At 41.7% G+C, this 17,662-nt stretch overlaps 5 protein-coding genes across 7 annotated transcripts; 1 reads left to right on the top strand and 4 right to left on the bottom strand.

Moving 5' to 3' along the window:
* Positions 1-1,179: 1,179 nt before the first annotated feature.
* On the bottom strand, positions 1,180-3,751 carry LOC116209502 (ER membrane protein complex subunit 6). Its single transcript, XM_031543156.1, has 5 exons — positions 3,592-3,751; positions 3,243-3,366; positions 2,560-2,755; positions 2,205-2,224; positions 1,180-1,495 (listed from the first exon to the last, which is right to left on the bottom strand). Exons 2-5 carry the CDS (start codon positions 3,353-3,355, stop codon positions 1,465-1,467), a joined length of 360 nt encoding a protein of 119 aa, XP_031399016.1. The 5' UTR covers positions 3,356-3,366; positions 3,592-3,751; the 3' UTR covers positions 1,180-1,464.
* Positions 3,752-4,156: 405 nt separating this feature from the next.
* Positions 4,157-5,668, bottom strand: LOC116207151 (desiccation-related protein PCC13-62-like). The gene is made up of 3 exons (XM_031540022.1): positions 5,155-5,668; positions 4,839-5,064; positions 4,157-4,633 (listed from the first exon to the last, which is right to left on the bottom strand). Exons 1-3 carry the CDS (start codon positions 5,499-5,501, stop codon positions 4,259-4,261), a joined length of 948 nt encoding a protein of 315 aa, XP_031395882.1. The 5' UTR covers positions 5,502-5,668; the 3' UTR covers positions 4,157-4,258.
* Positions 5,669-7,018: 1,350 nt separating this feature from the next.
* Positions 7,019-7,456, top strand: LOC116208949. The gene has a single exon (XM_031542525.1). The coding sequence runs from the start codon at positions 7,019-7,021 to the stop codon at positions 7,454-7,456; it is 438 nt and encodes a 145-aa protein (XP_031398385.1).
* Positions 7,457-7,617: 161 nt separating this feature from the next.
* LOC116209161 (protein AGENET DOMAIN (AGD)-CONTAINING P1-like) lies at positions 7,618-11,003 on the bottom strand. Of its 3 annotated transcripts, none has more exons than XM_031542718.1 (4): positions 10,382-11,003; positions 9,620-10,099; positions 8,766-9,221; positions 7,618-7,990 (listed from the first exon to the last, which is right to left on the bottom strand). In XM_031542718.1, exons 1-4 carry the CDS (start codon positions 10,838-10,840, stop codon positions 7,838-7,840), a joined length of 1,548 nt encoding a protein of 515 aa, XP_031398578.1. In that variant the 5' UTR covers positions 10,841-11,003; the 3' UTR covers positions 7,618-7,837. The 3 variants fall into 3 exon arrangements, with proteins under 3 accessions (XP_031398578.1, XP_031398580.1, XP_031398579.1); XM_031542720.1 differs by lacking the exon at positions 7,618-7,990 and adding an exon at positions 8,080-8,456 and having other exon boundaries at positions 10,382-11,001; XM_031542719.1 differs by lacking the exon at positions 7,618-7,990 and adding an exon at positions 8,080-8,469 and having other exon boundaries at positions 10,382-11,000.
* A 2,158-nt stretch (positions 11,004-13,161) lies between these two features.
* Positions 13,162-16,433, bottom strand: LOC116206727 (serine carboxypeptidase-like 33). Its single transcript, XM_031539520.1, has 10 exons — positions 15,976-16,433; positions 15,755-15,862; positions 15,341-15,436; positions 15,139-15,231; positions 14,897-14,985; positions 14,463-14,723; positions 14,203-14,357; positions 14,004-14,099; positions 13,686-13,791; positions 13,162-13,591 (listed from the first exon to the last, which is right to left on the bottom strand). The coding sequence occupies exons 1-10, from the start codon at positions 16,283-16,285 to the stop codon at positions 13,442-13,444; spliced, it is 1,464 nt and encodes a 487-aa protein (XP_031395380.1). The 5' UTR covers positions 16,286-16,433; the 3' UTR covers positions 13,162-13,441.
* Positions 16,434-17,662: the final 1,229 nt, after the last annotated feature.

Genomic DNA, 17,662 nt, shown 5'->3' with positions numbered 1-17,662 from the left:
TCTCTGACAAACGACAGATTGCACCGTTGTAACCATCAGCCGTCGCTTTATCGAACAACATTCCCCCGTGTCGGTTGGACAGTTTTCCATTTTTCCTCTTTTTTTTCCTTTCCATTTTATTTATGTATTTTGTCTTTGTGCTATGGATCATGTTTTTTTTTTCCCTTCGATTATAAAATACGCACGTCGTAATAAAAAGATAAAGTGAATTAAAGAATCACATAACTCCTATTGGTGAAGATCAAATCCAAGACCTTTTAATTTCGAATTGATGCATTGTGCGATTCTATTAAAACTTTTTCCTCATACATCATGTTAAATTAGCAAAAGAGGAATTGATCAATATAAGACTAAGAAAAACGACAAAAGGAAAGATATTATAAGAGGATCTAATGGATTTGTTCTATCTCTTTATGCATAAACTACAATATTATTAATTTTTCCTCACCTATGATAACGTTAAATTATTTATAAAAATTATGGACAAATTTGAACTTCCGAACTTCCGTGGCGTACGCAGCAACCTTATCGACCGCTCCTCGTAAAGTTAAAGATGCTAATCGAGTCGTAGAAAGAAATCATTAAGTTCATTCGTTTACTTTATGATGACTAAACTGGGAGTTGTTAAATCGTGTGGGTTTCCTTTACTGTCCTTGCTTTTTTGCCTTGATGGTCAGGCTATTCAAAATGAGAACAATCATCCCAAGTTCAGAACCATACCACGTCGTTTTCGGCCCCCCTCTTGAGTTCCCTCCCCAAATGAGCTGGATGGATTGAGACCTTATCTATCTCCACCGAGTAATTGTTTATAACACAAAAGATTGACCGAACGAGCATGTTTATCTTGCTTTAATCATTCCCAAAAACTCGGGCATAGAGCAGTTATTAGTAATTTAGTACCATTTTGAAAAGGACCGATCCATTAGTCGGTGTCAGTTCGGGAAACGGAGCTACATTGAATTCTACCCGCTCCAAGATAACATGAAGCTATGAAACAATTGGTTCCATCTTGGGTTGCTTCATAGCTTTCGAGTGTTTATGTATCTAGTACACAGGTCCGGTCGATGACATTGATGATGCATGCGGTTGTTGAGATGTCATGACACGAACCCATGCCCAAGTGCATGTTAAACACCACAAACACTGCTCTTCAGTGCTGAAATAGGGGAACATGCACGGCACAGGTAATTCAAGTCCAATATTGGAGTTTCTCGGCTAAGTCCGTAGTTCAAATTGCTAAACAAGTGAACATACAAAAATCTTTCTAATCCGAGCTGCAATGAGTTTACAAGGCACATAAGTTCTTTCTTCAGACCATCAAGTTAATGATGTCAGAACACAAAAGTGCCCCCGAAAAGCAGATAAAGAATGGCCTCCCCGTGATCGCCCGGAAAGAGATACGACCTTATGGGACCAGATTGTAGCATGAACTCTTCTCGGCAAACTCAACATGCCAGCAGTTCCTCAGAATATATGCACGATATCATAAGCAAATCTTTCTTTGGGTCAAAGAAAACAGAGAAGATCAAATCGGGAAAAACAGTACGCATTATGTTACCGGCACAGATTCAACAATTACTATTAGAACAATAGTTACAATGGGTCAACTTGATGAAATCCTATAGTATAAGGGATGAGACAGGCAGATACAAAGAATTCATGGTGCCAACGAATTAAATTTTTAAAATCAAGGATAGAAAACCTTAAATAGTTTACCACCTACCAATATATATATATATATATATATATATATATATTAAATAACAAAAGCAAGAATTTGTTGCCTCAGAACAGGTACAAAACTTTATGTTGGTAATCTGCAGGAATCTATTAAATCTTAGTTGAAATGCAAGCACCATTCTGGCCTTATTAAAAAGTTGAAAGGTTTTATCCCGAGTATAATATTAAAGATTTATACCACAACTGTATCTCCCCAAGATCTCAGGTCCTTAGTCTATTGTCATAGAAAAGTAATTCTAATTGAAACTCCACTTGAACAAAATCAGATGCTAGCAGAAAGTTATATGGGTTTCCATGTAACCAACTGCAAATCAATTAAAGTTAGAGATTGCATTATAAAAGTATAGGACGGCAGGGAGATGCTATCTGAATCAATCCTAAGGTCAACTAAATGGGCATGTCGGCATCGAAGTTCAGCTAATTCATTCTGTAGATAAATAAGAAGCTTATCAAAGAAAGGATACGTCCAGAACAGCACGAACGACTGCAAAAGAATCATGCAGATTGCGAGTTAATATGTTATAAGCCAGCCCGGAGAGGATGATTAATAATCTATAGAATGAAACAAACTAACTAGAAACGCCCTATGGGTTGGACAAGTGGTTAAAGACTAAGGCCAGGAGACATGTCCAAGGCTCATTTTCCCCGCCCGGCAATTAACATGGGGTCGCCACTCCTTGGATTTTTTTGAAGTGAGGCCTAGAATATATAGATCCCTGGAACTGTTGAGTATCTATGGCTCCATGGTAGTTCCATGTGGAGCCCTTTGTCAATGAAAATAGAAGGAGACGGAGAATCAGGTCAAGAACGAAGACATACCATGAGTCCACCCAAGAAGCCATCCAGTACGATCTGATTCCAGCTATCAAAATATGAACGAATTGAAAATCCAGTCTTGGCTGTGAGACCCACTGAGGTAATTGCCATGATAAACAAATAGAAGATGAACCCAGTCAAGCCAGTAAAACCCAGAATTCCAGCAGTGACGCCTCCAATGATAGACATAAATGTTCGGCTGCAAAAAAGAAAAAAACAATGAGCATGCAGAGAAAAGCTGCAAAGCAAATATTGACTGGCACACCCTACAGTTAACCATCCTTAGCAACTGACCTTCTCATGCACATAGCATATGATTGAGTTAAGCATTCATACAAAAAAATTAAGCTTTTCGACAAGTAGGCAGAGGCCTTTCCAAAGTTTCACATGGTATTATAGCATGAATTCGAGAAATGTTTGAACTTCAAGATCAGCTAGCAATCAACCTGCCAAAACGTCCATGGCTATGACACTCAAACTACTATAAGGAGATTGAACCAAAAATTCTCGTAGGAACTAACCAACCCGACATCTAATCAACCAAGGGATACGAGGCACGTCACATTGAGCATATTGCGAAATCTAAGCAGCATCTGAACAGCAATAAGCACGAGACCTTTATGGGCATTAATCAGTCAATAGTCACAGCAATAGAAGTGTGAGAAGCCAAGGCAGCAAGAAGACACCTGTAATAGATAACTTTCATGTTACTCTGCAAATTCTCGGCATTGAAGATTGGCAAATCCATGGCATCGCTTGACTTCTTATCAGAAGAACCAGAATCATCGTGTCCGGCCATACTCGAAACCTCTGCAGCCCGAATAAAGAGTTTCCTCTTTCAGATATCAGATCGAAACCCAAAATATCGTAAAAAAACCCCAAAAAACAACTACTTTAGAGCTCAAAACAGCTTGAATTGGATCCTCAGACCACCCACTGAAGGGGACCATCACGCAACAATTGATGATCAACCCATCCACTGATTAGACCAAAATTGATAAATTACATAATACTAGAACAAGAATTGTCACCTACCTTGCTTCGGCTGGTTAAGAACAGAGTGGCCAGAGGAGCGGAAGAGGTTGCCGTTGCAGATCGGAGATCGCCGGGGAGCAAGACGAGAGATACAGAGTTACAGAAGAAGCGGGCAGAAGCAGAGGAGAGATATTCCCAAAGGAGGAGGACGGCGACAAAATGGGCCGGGCCTCGGATAAGCCCAAAATGGGAGAATAATTGGGCCATGACAAAATCTATATGGGCTTTAAAAGTTGCATTTATAACCCTAAAAGAATTATAAAAATTAAAACAATCGCAACGACAACAATAATAAACAATACAATAGACACAATATAGAAATAAAAGCAAATGTTACGAGCTGTAAAAACTACCAATTCTTTTATTTGTTATTATGGGATTATGTCTTACCAATCCAATATTCGAAATTCAATACATTAGATCACATATGGTGAAATATAATACGTGCTGGTGATAAATACGTCCAAGGGATACAAAAACAATCAGTTCTTCTATTTGTTCCGTGATTGTATATCTTACGTCTTGCTCTTCGATCCGTTCCGACAAATATACTACGTGCCGATGATGATATGAATGTAAACATCAATTCTTGTAGATAAACCGTTCCCTTTACTATAGGCTCATGACAGAACAGCAGATGAACTTTCTTTTACATTACTTTGTTAGTCTATGAAGGCAAATGGGATCTTGCAATTCTGCCTCTGGCGCCTTTGGGGAAGAAACTGCCCGGGGCGCTCTCGTTTCCGGTCCCGTACACGACCCTCAGTACCTCCTCTGGAGTCCTTGGGTACGAGAGTGAGTACCGGTCCCCGGCAAGTACGTTTCCCGTGGTCTTTCCCTCGGCCCCTAGCCACGGGGGAACCACTAGGCCCTCATCCTTCAGCCCTCCTCTTCCAAGCCTGTTCCTCAGTCGGGATATGCGGCTGGTGAATTCCGCCACGGTAACTCGGTAAGGCACCACTTTCATGGTCAGGCGCTGGTAGAGCAGTGCTCGTAGGATCGCGTCCTGACCCGATTCAACTCCCAGCAGGCCAGCCACTAACTGAGGCCAATAAAATAACGGATCAAAAATCTGTTACAACGATGTATTGCTGTTGCCTATAGGACGAACCAATCACAAATTCGTGAATCCTAAATTAAGGGATCCGGAATCTTGAACTCTAGAGTTCTCTGATACCGTATAGAATCGAGTTCTTGAAGAACGGGTTATTATCGATGTTAGAAGTCGGAGACGTTTAGGAGCATACCCGTTTGGAGAAGGGGGCTTGAAGGTTTGGGTTTGTACCCACATAACCTGTGAGACCAACATAGGGAATGACATAGGAAGCCAGGAGGAAGTTTATTGTATTGGCATAAGGGTCGAAGGGAGGCACCAAGCTCCGCCCGAATGCCGCATTCATAATCCTTCCGAATGAAGCCGCACTCAAGTCCATCAGTGGCCTCGGAAACCCCCTTACTGCCTTCTGTATCGCCCTACATACAACAACACAATGACGATGCTAAAGAAATACAATCGACCTTACTTTAAGTTCAGCGAATAAAATGCAATGTCCAGGAATGAACCTGACGTGCCCAACTTCCTGCAGTCCAAACTGCAAGATGACATCCCTGGTTGCGATGTCCAGGTTGGCAGTCCGAGCCCCGATTGGCGGGGGTCCCCCCTTGGTAAGGTTCGGGGCAGCCCGGTCCAGGCCGTAGCCCAAAGCACCGAACAAGAAGAACTCCGCTTCCAGGAATTCCAAGTTGAGGGGGAACTCCAGGAGATCCACATCGCGCCGGGGCAGATAGGAGCCCGAACAGGGACAGCACCCGAAGAAGGAGAAAAGGAAGAGGACTATGACCAAGGCCATTGAGACGGTTCCGGTGGCGGTCGAGGACGACGACGGGGGAGAAGGAATTTTCAATGGCATGATGTTCAGCTATGTTCGGCTAGTGTTGAGGTCATTTTGTATGAATATTTTGAGTAGTTTATGTAAGTGATGCTACGTGGGAAATGAGGTTGAGATGGAACAAAACAGCTGCAGAATGCAGAGGAGGTTAAGGATTATGTGTCGGTTCTGTGCTGCAATGGCTTGATTTTGGGTTGATGACGATGATGATTGATGACTGCAAACATGTAATGAAATTGGCCTACTTCTTCACGTGAGAGATGACGGGGGAAACTTCCCTCTTATCTTCTCCTGGACTGTATTGAGTCATCCCGAATCGGAAACCGGAAAATGGGTCATTAATTACGTAAATGTTAACGGATGTGGAGCAGCGGATCGGGAACCAACAATCATCAAAACTAATGAAAAGAAAGGAGGTTGAGATCACTGTAGCATTACGGAATGGTACGTGTTGAACTTTGTTCGCGATAATACGGTCATATATATATATATATATATATATATATTTTAATTGGTCATCATGTATCATGCGCTGTCCCACTTCTCTGGCCCGTGACCGGTCAAGGTTTAAATTATGGGATACGGATATCTCATTGGAGTGTAGAATTTAATGTTCAGATACCATAATTATTTTCTAATTTTATGATGGGCGAAATTAGATATTACACTAACCTCAATTTCTTAAATGCAATGGATGGATTATGGTCCGGAATCACACGTTTACATAATTATATGTATTAAGTCTCTCGTCCCATCACGAAAGGGCTTAAGGCTCATTCCCTGCTATATATATACACGTATAGCTTCCTCCCTCTCTTAAAGGGGAAGTTAGCAGAGGTGGTGTTTCCAACGTGTAGACTCGGAAGGCCGATAACCCGAGTCTCGACTTCGAGACTTCGACTTCCGACGGTCATTTCAAATACGCTTTCGACCCGATGATATCGACATGTAAGATCCTAGGGCTAACAGTGCATCGATGTAGCTCCGTTGCCGTGTGATCTAGGCCTAGCCAATAAATACCGGTATGGATCTAGGCCTTGTGGCCCGCAAAGTAGTCCATCCTGCATTTTATGATTCCTTTTCCGGTGATACCACATATATCTTCACTCAATAAATTGAAACTAAACGCGTTCAGATATTTATCTAGCCCTAATTATGAGATACTTTTAGTGAGTTTTGAATTCTTGTAATACAAGTAAAATTTGTCCACTAAGAGCTTATTTTGAGGTTGAACCACGACCCTTACTTATTTTTATAATTTCTTTAAAATGGATCCGAAAATAGTAATCATTTGTCGTGCACGTAATTTCCCTTATGGCTATATTTTTATGTTCAGCCCGACAACTCCTCAAAAGGACTATTATGCTCAATTGCCCGCCCACACACTCTTAAGCCATTCACAGCTTCCCATAGACAAATACAGAGAGGAGAGAGAGAGAGAGAGGGAGAGAGAGAGAGAGAGAGAGAGAGAGAGAGAGAGAGAGAGAGAGAGGGAGAGGCGGAGGGACGACAGGCTGAGAGAGGCAGACGACGTGCTTATGGCTCTCCTGCCGGAGGAGATGAGGAACGAGGCCGAGGTCTTCCACGGCCACGACGTCTGCCAGCAGAAGCTTGCGCTCCTTCTCGCAGAGATCGGCCTCCCCAACGTCCTTGTCTCGTCCCCGGAGATCGAGGAGTTCTGCTACGTCAAGCCCCTCGGCCTAGTCTGGCTCCGGCTGCGGAACCGGGCCGAGTGCAAGGTCGTCGACAACATCGTCATCTCGTACGACACCCACGTCACGGCCCGCGTGGAGCCAAACCGGATCCACAAGCTCACCGGCATCCGCGCCAAGGAGTGTTTCGTCTGGGTCAACCTCAGCGAGATCGAGATACGCACCAAAGGGCGCAAGACGCCGGCCCCCTCTGGCTCTGGGCTCATCACGTTCAGGACCTCCGTCGGGTTCTCCCGGTCCTTCCCGGTTTCGGCATTCGAATGAAACCGAACGTCCCGTGCCTTAAAGCAGAACCAGAAGGGAAAACCGAGCCCGTGAATGAGTTGAAGGTCCATCATTGAAGTGTAAATAGGGGAATAATTCTGGAAAGCCATGCAGTATGTACCTTTACCAGTCTCATTTACGTTGTTGATTAAATCGAATTGTTTTTTTTTTTCTGGGGAAATTTTTTTTATTTTCTTATTTACACTAACTTATTTTCTTAAATTATTGTAAGAATAAGAATATGCTTTCCAAGTTTACTGGGATTTCAAGAAATACTCGGAAAAAAAAAAGAATATACTCATCAAAGGAATGCTCCAAAATCTCTCATTTTGTCACGCAACCAATTCTTATGGTCCTCTAGCATTCATGTTCCTTGCCTTATCAATTGCTCAAAGAACTCGCAAGCCGAATTCCATGTCTTCGATCGATATTCAACTGATTGCCATTGAATGAAACACCACGAAACAACGATGCCCTGAACAAGTAGAGTCCAGAGTCCTCGTCGAACCAAAAGAACAGTCTGGGACCCTCAATCTGGGATTATGAGGACGAAACAAAACGAGCATATAAGAATGTTATCAGCAGCTCCCTCACCCGGGTGGATACTACCACAAGGAGACTCGTGTAAAAGATTGACGATTAGCAATAAATCACAGGCATATAATGCGAATTAAAGGACAAATGGAGCATTAGACACTTGTGATGAGTAGTAGTGTTTGTAAGAGTCATATTCGATTCAAAAGGAGGAATATAATATATATAGACAATTTGATTCCGTATACGGTCAGTCCTATGCTAGTGTTATTCACAAAGAGACAGCAGCTGCGGGACCTTAGATGACAACGAGCCTCCGCTTAGCAGACCTAACAGAGAATCATCCTTTGCTAATTCAGCATATGTCATGGTAGCTAGCAATCCCCCTGATAGAGCTTTGATCTGATAAAGAGAAGCTTTTCAAAATGTACAGCCTGATTTTTCCCCTATGCCTTCGTTATCTAAACTGCAATATGATCCTTGAAAGGGAAGGATAAAAAGAGACCCAGTTAGTATATAGGTTTCGACAAGAAAGCGCATCCCTACAAACTTGGGAACCACATAGTATCGGACATGATGAATGCACAGGAAAAATGAGGTGCAGGGATTATGTCTGTTGTGACTATTAGAATGCACAACATCAAGAGCAGGGAAGTATATCAGTGGAAACGGGACGTAGCAGCTTGTAGGTGACTTCAACAGGACGGTGATTCAACAAGTCGGATCCACAGAAAAAAAATTGTTACTACAATTAGCAGGTGAAATTATTCCGTACCTTAGAAGAAGGGATCCACTGCCCTCCCATCCACTCCAGATGAGGCCTCAGGTCATCGTGCTTAAACACCATCTCCTCATTTGACAATCTAAAGTAGACTTGGTATTTCAAGTCTTTCAGTATCTGTGAAATATGGCCCATCCACCAACCATCATTGTACCATGCGTCGACTGCCTCAAGACGGGCAAATCCACAAGTTTGTTGAACTTCGGGAGGATAAGGCCTAATGTCAGAACCCCTTACTTTTTCTTTAAGGAGCTCAGTCTCATCATCAGCTTTCAAGGTCTGGTACTCAACCAAATATACGTCTTCTCCAATTGAGTCCAAGATCACTGCTGTATACCAAGAGCCTCGGTACCCGTCCTCATCGCTTCTAACCTCTACCTTCATTCCCTTGTGAAAGTAAGTTTTTGAACTTAAGTTTCCCGTGGCAGGTCCTAACTGATGGAAAGCATCCTGGGGTGTACGAAAAAATGACAATAAGCAAAACCATTCTATCATTTTCTGGCAAAAATGACGATCTGAATGGACAGAGAAAACAGAATATTGGAGATTACATCCATGCAGTAAAAAATGATCTCACACGAATTTGTAGCTGGAAAGATTTCACATAAGGAAGGTAAGCAAATATATAGTTCATCACTTAAATCTTCACCGGTTGATAACATGTCCAAAAAACGAATTAATGAATCATCATCCGGCTTCAACCTCTGTTTAAAGTAAAACGGTTACTTCAAACAATAGAGAGATTTCAAATACCAGTCTGTCTTCAGGGAAACTGTATGGAGGCATACTGAGAATTAAATTTCCCAAATGAAGCTCTACTCAAATAAAAGTCACCCGTCAGTTCATACCTGTGAATCAATGACCCACTTCTGATTGATCCAGTCCTGATGAATCCTCAGGTCCAACTGTTCAAACACCAACTCTTCATTGGTTGTACTGAAGTAGATCACGTACGTTGACCCATTAAGGACTTTTGAGATAACCCCTGTCCACCACCCATCATTGTACCAAACATCGACCTTGTCAAGCAGACTGAACGGCACTAGTCGCCGAGGTGGGTAAGGTCTGATGTAGTCCTCACGAGCCTCTTCCCTTAGAGGAGCAGTCTCATCGTCGGTCTTCAAAGTGAGATATTCCACTATATACTTGCCATTCCCTAGGTAGTCCACTATGACAGCAGTGTACCAAGCGCCTTCATACCCTTCATCATCGCTACAAACTTCTACAGTTTTACCTTTCTTGAAACGTGGTGCACTTTTCTTGCTAAATGTGATCTTGAGTTGCCGAACTTTCCCGGGTTTAGACTCCGTCACAGGTGATGGCTTCCCCTGCAAGAATGGATTTTCGCAAACAGAGGAATAATGTTAGAACAGGTTGGCAGTGCAACATCAATGTTCATTCGACAATGGCATGGATCATCGAACCTCAGCTCATGATTCTTTACCATAATCTTCTTCATCTTGTCGAGAATCATACTTGAAAACTCATCAGCCAATTTATATCCTTACCCATTAAGCATAAAGAGAAGCCCTAATCAGTCACTATCCAGCAGACACATTCCGGAGGCGATCAATGGCAGAATTCTGAGAGAGGATGCAATTCTTACGTACCGGAAGAAGCTTTTGGCCGGGGAAAGGTGGGTCCCAGCCCCCGCCGGTCCACTCCCTCCGGAGCCTCAGACATGACTGCAAGAAATCAGCCTCCTCTTGCGTAGCTTCCAAGAACACCAAGTACCTCGAGTTATCTTCAGAGACCTCCAAGACTGTGCCTTGGTGCCACCCCTCCTCGGCGTAAGCCTCCACAGTCTCACCCGGCAGGAACCGGCGGCCGAACTCATTCGGCGGTGCTGGCCGGGCCGTGACCCACGGCACGTACTCTCGCAGGGGCGTGAGGGTGGAAGTTGGGGATGCGACGCTGTCGTACTCGACGAGAATCTGGGCCCTGGACCTGGCGGGGGCGCGTAGCACGGTGGCGGGGTAAAATGCGTCGCCACCGCGCAAGCCGCCGGGCAGCGACGAGGCCCTCCGGACCTCCACACGGTCGCCCTTCGAGAAGGGAACGTCCGACATTGAAGAGAATGAGTAAGAGGGAGGCAAAGGTTGGCGAGAAAGAGTGGCGGAGGGAAGCCGTGAGTGCTCCGTTTCCTGGTGGCGCGAGGCGGACAGAGACGGTGACGGATTATAGCTTTGCTGTGAAGTTCCTTAACAAAGAAATTTCCAAAAAGAAACAACAAATCTGAAATATATTTATCCGTGATTAATTATAATAATAATAATTTATTATCATTATTAAAAATATTAAAAAAAATATAAGTCCGAATCTCAAAAAATATATTTAAAAGAAAAAAAAAACTTTTAATATTCGATTCCTAAAATTGCAATAATGGGAAAATTGAAAACTTCTCTATGCGAATAAAAACTCGTCACAGGTACGACTGCTATAAACGCCTTCTAATACGGAAATGGGGGCCGTGGTGTTTTCGATGTGAGTTCGGGTCGCGATTATTTGACGTTTCCTATTTTGCTACTAATACAGTGATGTCATCGTCACTTGGAGAAAGTCAAATTCAGACGCATGCGTGCCTTTACATGTCCGAACCTGTGACCGATATATATGTAACCCCCATAGATCAAGGCTCACTTATATTCAAAACGAAAGACCGATGCATAAGCGTTGTAACAATTGGTTATAGAAACTGAGTTTATAATGCGACTTTTCAAAAAGAATTCATAGCTACTAGATAATTCATCGTAAGTAATTAATTACATAGTTTTTAAAAATTAAACTCCGCTCAGCTCTAACTATGTATATGTATATATTTAATTAGGATTGTAATAATGGAATTGAGGGAGAAAATAAAAAAGTAATTATTGTATTATTGAATTATGAAAAAAAAAGTAATGAATAGTTGAGAGAAAGTAATAATTGTATTGTTGAATTGTGAAAAAAGTAATGAATAATTGAGAAAATTAGTATCGAAAATTGAATTGAATGGTAATTAGAATAAAAAATTGAAGAAAAAGACAAAAACTAATAATTGTGTTGTTGAATTGAAGATAAATAAAGTTCAAAACTAAATAATTATCGATTGCGGCTTAAGGACTGCATGAAGTTTATATTGGAGCTTCGCAATCCTTCACTAAGCCCATTTATAAGATGTTTTGGAAAGTTTTGACTCGGTGAGTTCGGAATTGAGCGTTTTTAAAAAGGCTCACTAAAAAGCCTTCTTCACTTCCTTAGTGGAAGTAGGATATAAGAGAAAATATTATCCGAAACTATGTTGTGTTTGATTTTAGAGTTGAGTAAAGTTGAGTTTTGATTTTTATTGGTTTGTAATGATTTGTTGTTAAATTATGAGAAAAAATGTGAAAAAGTAATGAATAATTGAGAGAAAGTAATGGATGTGTTGTTGAATTGTGAAAAAAGTAATGAACAGTTAAGAGAAAGTAATGATTGTATTATTGAATTGTAAAAAAAGTAATAAATAGTTGAGATAATTTAATATTAAAAATTGAATTGAATGTTTAAAAAAATTGAAAAAAGAGAGAGTAATAATTATATTGTTGAATTAAAGATAAGTGGAGTTAAATGAAATATAATTAAAATTGTGTTATAAAACCAAACAGGATCTCTAGATATGTGTTAATTTTTAATAAATGTGAACAAATATAATAAATACAAGGTCGTGAACTTCATGGATAATGTACTTGAGAATTTCACAATATATATGATAGTTTCACTTATTATTTTTTCAAAATATAAATGCAACAAGCTTCATAATATTATGATATATTTTTATTCAAATATTCATCATGATATTCGAAAGTTCAAAAAGTCCGATTAATTTAGTTTGAACCGAATCGATTCACTAAATAATAAAACTCTCTCTAAATTTACAACATCTTATTTAAAAGAATTAAAGTACCGTTGGTTATTATGGCAGAGGATGCAAAGAAAATAACCCTGCATGTCATTGACAAGTGTCATTTCTCTATTGGCGATGCACATTATCATCCCACCATAAGTGGCGTCTTTGGCCATTCTTGGAGAACAAGATTCCCTCGCCAGTGTCAATGATTTTGAATTCGGCTTTTGCAAGTGAAATTTCATATATCTTATTTAATTTTTATTTTCTTATACTAAATTTATAAATCTCTTCTATAATTGAAAAAAAGTTATCATTAATTCTATTTTTTTCTCGTGTTAAGCTCTCTCTATTTCGTCACCACAAATGTGTGGCCAGTCTCTAACTGTCCTCTCATACTCTGGTGGAACCCGGTATTCTGTCACTTGATAGCAATAAAACACAAGGACTACCGATTCTACGTTTTCTTGGACTCAACTTGCAATCGATCCGATCATGTAGATATCCCTTTAACACGACATAACATTCTGCTGGACCTGCTCTTCTTGCTTCTCTAGAGAGTTCTGCTCTAAGCATAAAAATAGGCGCCGCAAATAAAGAAAAAGAAGAATGCTTGCAGAATGACCGAGTATACTGAACGCGGGTTTCCAGATTTATTACAATCTCCTACTCCATGATACAGAAATCATCGTGGGACAAGAAGTATTTATTTCATCTGAGAAAATCTCCTCGTCATCGAATTCGAGCCGTGTGACTACTGATTGGTCTGTCCACTCAACATGTTTAGAACCCAAAAGGTCCCTAATTAGTATCTCTGTTTGGGCAGTTCATCCCCAGTTAGGAAAGAATGGATCAGAGCAAGGGCTTCACTGGGCTTGTTCAGCGGGACCAGGTGGCCCGCGCCTCTCACGGTCACGAACGTCACCCCCTCGTACTCCAGGATCCTCCCTCCAACCTGCAGCACCACTTCGATGAGACCCACAATGATCGAAAGTTATGGTCGAACCAGACTCTCGGAATTGGATCAAGGCAAGGGTGACTTGGCTAACCTCGTGATCATGGTACCAAGAGCGCCAAGGAGACTTGACAGGAAGCCCGAGCGCCTCCATGCAGTAACGGGACCCGATCACCGGAACTCGCCCATCAGCATCCCCACTGTGCCCAACAAACCCGAAACACTATTAGCAATATTAAATTGTAATTATTTTCGTAGAAAGAAACCTTCTCCAGTTTGGCGGCACTGGCTTCACATTCAGACAGCAAACACACCTTTCAGAATACTTGGGTGCTCAACAGGCCGAATACTATGATGTTCGACCACGTAAGAATTAGTAATATACTCGTGTCTGAAGGTATACTGTACGTACCTGTAGACCCAGACCTTGAGGCCACCCTTGATGAGTTTCGTGTAGATCGGTAACATGGATGGGACGGTGAAGTTATATGTATTCAAGATACTGTTACTGGAAACGGAGCAAAAAAGAATCATAGAGATCTGAATTAATCACGAAATGATAGAAAAAACTTAAAAAGATGAGATCATTGTAGAATTCGGAGAATATTTACTTGCACACTTCCCATTTCAGAGGGCCATTCCCTCTCCCGACACGAAGAGCAGACTGAACATCCGGTCGGTTGAAATACTTAGCAGTGTAAGCCGAAGAACATGGGTCGTAACCTCCAGGAATTCTCATCCTCCTCCTCGTGCCATAACTGTTTACCTGCACGTTAATTAGTTGTGGCTGAGTTGATTCCACTTTATCACGTTCCGAAAGTTTGTAATAAATCTTTAAAGGCTGATCAATCACCCTGCCATTGGTTGTTACCTCAGCTGCTACTAACGAAGACAAAGTGGTGCTGCCATTGATGAGGCAGATAGGAGCATAGATGTTGTAAAAGTCGATCTCCTGGTATGTCAAGAAAACCGTTGACATGGCTCCATTGCACTCTTCAGACCAGTTCACGAGCTTGAAATCACATGCTGACTTCGCTTTGTTGTAGAGCTCGTCTGATATCACAGCATGGCTCCATGCATACTCGAGCAGTCCCTTGTTGTCGTAGTAGTCATCTGTTTCAGGATTTCCCACCTGCAGTGCGATTGAATTGACTGGAGGATGAGTAAGAAGATAGGAATTAGAGGTATGCTCAATTCGTGCAAATGCCGTTCTGTTGAAAACCAAAATTTGTGATGTTATAAAAAGATTGAAGTCGAGTTAGGTGAGATCGGTCTTCCGATAGGTGCATGTATATGTTTACGTACAATAAAGCCTTTGAGGTTGATGGTGGGATATTTGGATGTGTCCTTGTTTCTGTCATAGATGAGGTCGGCTAGCTGAGGCACGTAATGGCCTGTGGACAAAACCAGCAATAGTAGTCAGATCAACCACGACTGTTCGACGCCACGGGACCCAAGGCTATTGTCATGTAGTCTATAATAATCAACAGTTGTGGGACTGATTCGATTTTATTAACAGGCAGTGGAGAGCCTGCAATTTTCATTACCTGCATAGCTCTCCCCTGAAATGAAGAAATCACGGGTCTTGTATTGCGGAAACCTCAGCAGCCAGTTCACTAAGAAATTGTAAGCATCCTCCGCTGGGTGTACATAAACAACAATGATATATCCAATCAAGATGCAAAACGAATCCAAAACGAAGTAATAATCATTTGAAAGATCGAACCAATGAATCAAATTAATCATTACCGACGAACACATCATTTATGACCGAGAGATCAGAAGAAGTGTTGGTGTAGGAGAATCCAACTCCAACTGGGGACTCCACAAACAGCAGATTTGCCTCTGCAGTTGAAATATAATGTGTTACAAGGTTTTAGCACATTTGTTTAGTCAATTAGTGGCTCATAACATGAAAGTTTTTCCCTATCAATCATCTCAAAATCATTTATTACATTTTCATATTACTTTCTTTTCACTATTCTCCACCTATTAATTCTCCTTGTCTTCTGGAAAAGACAGTTCTTTTCCAGTTGAACAAATATCGATAACCAATTCATTTTTTCCTAATTCGTATAAACAGAACGAGATGAATGTTCTTATTTTTAACACTTATCATCGGATTGAATCGATACGGATAGAGACAGACAGATCAGGAGAGACCTTGATTCCAAGCATATTTGTTGAAGAGAAGTGCAGTGCCATTGGTGTCAACTCTAAAAGGGCCCAATTCTGATGCAGCTCCATAACCAACTGATGAACACCCAGGCCCTACAAAATTACATATATATATGTGTGTGTGTGTGTATGTATGAGATTTCTGATTCATTTTACAATAAAAGGAGATTCTTCAATTTAAATGCTAAGGGAAAAGCAGAATGTACCTCCATTGAGCCAGAGGAGGAGGGGCTTCTGGGAAGGCAGGGACTGGGCCTCGAAGAACCAGTAGAAGAGGGCCCTCCCATTGCCCGGCTCGACCGTGACGTAACCCGAGAACTGGGAGATGGACGGCTCCGATGGCTGCCCCGGCAGGTTGTTCACTCTATCCGAGTCCAAGGTTGCTGCTGCTGCGGCAGCTATATCATCAATGCTAGCAGCAAGAATGACCAAGACATGGAGAAAGAGATGTGTGGATGGGAGAGACAGGAACTTTGTCATCTTAGGAACAGTATTAATTGAAGACAGACAACTCATTCCACCAGAAGTTTATCCTCTTCTTTGTTGATAACATGTATATACACAATGAGGACAAAGCAAGGGACAATGGAACTTCGATGTCACGGAATTTACATGGCCAGCTTTAGGGAAGGACAAATTAAGGGTCAATACTCGATGGAGTAGATGCTCAGAGTTGAGTAGGACAAGCTGGATGACAGTGAAAATGGTGGCTTCCTTCCATGAATGTCAGTTTTGTCTGAAAGCAGGTTCCATGCTTTTCTAATTTGGGGGGCTTTGACTTAAAACTTCACACTTGGAGTGATTAGGATGTGCAATGTGCGAGTTGGATTGGAGAAAGTGTGCATTTCCGTATGCTTGATTATTGTTAATGGCATTGTTCAACAGGCTTGATGATGGCTCATGGAGCAACTTAGTCATGGAGAGCTTTTTCGGAAAGAATCCTAGGAATACTGTTTCACTTATTTGTGGAAAATGGACGACAACTTTTATGGCAAAAGCATCGTCGAATCAGTTTTTGACAAGGGATCAAGCCGCAACTTCAGCTGTGCTGAATCCACCCAATTGTCCGCATTCACGCATCAGCACCTCCAGCCAGCGGTGGCCAACCATTTGGCAACACCGGCGGCTCGCTCCAGCTTCCAGTCAGCAGTTTGAATCTTCAAAACCCAACATTGGATGCCAAGAACTGTCTCACGGCAACTGTACGAATTGATTGATGATGCTGAAAACAGGTTCAGGTGACCACTGTTACTTCGGAATGGCTTAACCGAGGATTCACTGAATAGATTATGTCGTATGCGGATTGAATTTGTCGATCCTAGCAAGCTGATTGTTGCCTCCATTTACTGACTAATCTCAGTGGGATCAGCAAATACTGCACTGACTATATATGGCCACTTCTTTTATGGGATGAGTTAGATTGACATGGCCACTGTTTTTGTCTGTCATTCATTGGGGAAAAATGCCCACATTGAAGGCAGGCAGGATACGGGTAGGTATTAGGTATCTCACAGCTTCTCTATGCCTTCTTGGCAAATTTGGCACCCACGGGAATCACATCATCATCATCAAAAAAAGAGAGAGATTCTCCTTTAGGGTCAAACAATGTGAAATCTTGGAGCTGTCTCGATTGCATATAATCTCATTAACCCGTTAATTGCGTTCGATATTGATTGCGAAAGGATTTGTATCCCATCACCACTGCCTGGCTCGGTTTCGTGTTCTTTTTAATCCTTCCACATTTCAATTATGAAGGGAAATGTCTACTCAGATCGTGGCCCTGAGAGGCCCAAAGAGGTCGTGATAGACAGGAAAATATCAAGAGTCTAACATCGATGTACAAATTACAATCATAGGATAGGTGATCACGACAATATAAAAAACTAGCTGAAG

Source organism: Punica granatum, chromosome 5 (assembly GCF_007655135.1).
Source record: "Punica granatum isolate Tunisia-2019 chromosome 5, ASM765513v2, whole genome shotgun sequence".
Taxonomy (NCBI): domain Eukaryota; kingdom Viridiplantae; phylum Streptophyta; class Magnoliopsida; order Myrtales; family Lythraceae; genus Punica; species Punica granatum.
This window is presented reverse-complemented; position numbering and strand designations above follow the sequence as displayed.

What these genes read in the sequence shown, in the direction of transcription:
- LOC116209502 (XM_031543156.1), bottom strand. Translation starts at nt 3,355, where the DNA reads ATGGCCGGACACGATGATTCTGGTTCTTCTGATAAGAAGTCAAGCGAT. An exon ending in ATGAAAGTTATCTATTACAG is followed by an intron (nt 2,756 to 3,242) that starts GTGTCTTCTTGC and finishes TCTTTTTTGCAG; the next exon opens with CCGAACATTTATGTCTATCA. An exon ending in GCTTCTTGGGTGGACTCATG is followed by an intron (nt 2,225 to 2,559) that starts GTATGTCTTCGT and finishes ATTCTTTTGCAG; the next exon opens with TCGTTCGTGCTGTTCTGGAC.
- LOC116207151 (XM_031540022.1), bottom strand. Translation starts at nt 5,501, where the DNA reads ATGCCATTGAAAATTCCTTCTCCCCCGTCGTCGTCCTCGACCGCCACC. An exon ending in CAGGAAGTTGGGCACGTCAG is followed by an intron (nt 5,065 to 5,154) that starts GTTCATTCCTGG and finishes TGTTGTATGTAG; the next exon opens with GGCGATACAGAAGGCAGTAA. An exon ending in AAGCCCCCTTCTCCAAACGG is followed by an intron (nt 4,634 to 4,838) that starts GTATGCTCCTAA and finishes TATTGGCCTCAG; the next exon opens with TTAGTGGCTGGCCTGCTGGG.
- LOC116208949 (XM_031542525.1), top strand. Translation starts at nt 7,019, where the DNA reads ATGGCTCTCCTGCCGGAGGAGATGAGGAACGAGGCCGAGGTCTTCCAC.
- LOC116209161 (XM_031542718.1), bottom strand. Translation starts at nt 10,840, where the DNA reads ATGTCGGACGTTCCCTTCTCGAAGGGCGACCGTGTGGAGGTCCGGAGG. An exon ending in CCGGCCAAAAGCTTCTTCCG is followed by an intron (nt 10,100 to 10,381) that starts GTACGTAAGAAT and finishes CCATTCTTGCAG; the next exon opens with GGGAAGCCATCACCTGTGAC. An exon ending in AGTGGGTCATTGATTCACAG is followed by an intron (nt 9,222 to 9,619) that starts GTATGAACTGAC and finishes CGTACACCCCAG; the next exon opens with GATGCTTTCCATCAGTTAGG.
- LOC116206727 (XM_031539520.1), bottom strand. Translation starts at nt 16,285, where the DNA reads ATGAGTTGTCTGTCTTCAATTAATACTGTTCCTAAGATGACAAAGTTC. An exon ending in CATAAATGATGTGTTCGTCG is followed by an intron (nt 15,232 to 15,340) that starts GTAATGATTAAT and finishes ATGTACACCCAG; the next exon opens with CGGAGGATGCTTACAATTTC. An exon ending in CTCAAGGTCTGGGTCTACAG is followed by an intron (nt 13,792 to 14,003) that starts GTACGTACAGTA and finishes TGTTGGGCACAG; the next exon opens with TGGGGATGCTGATGGGCGAG.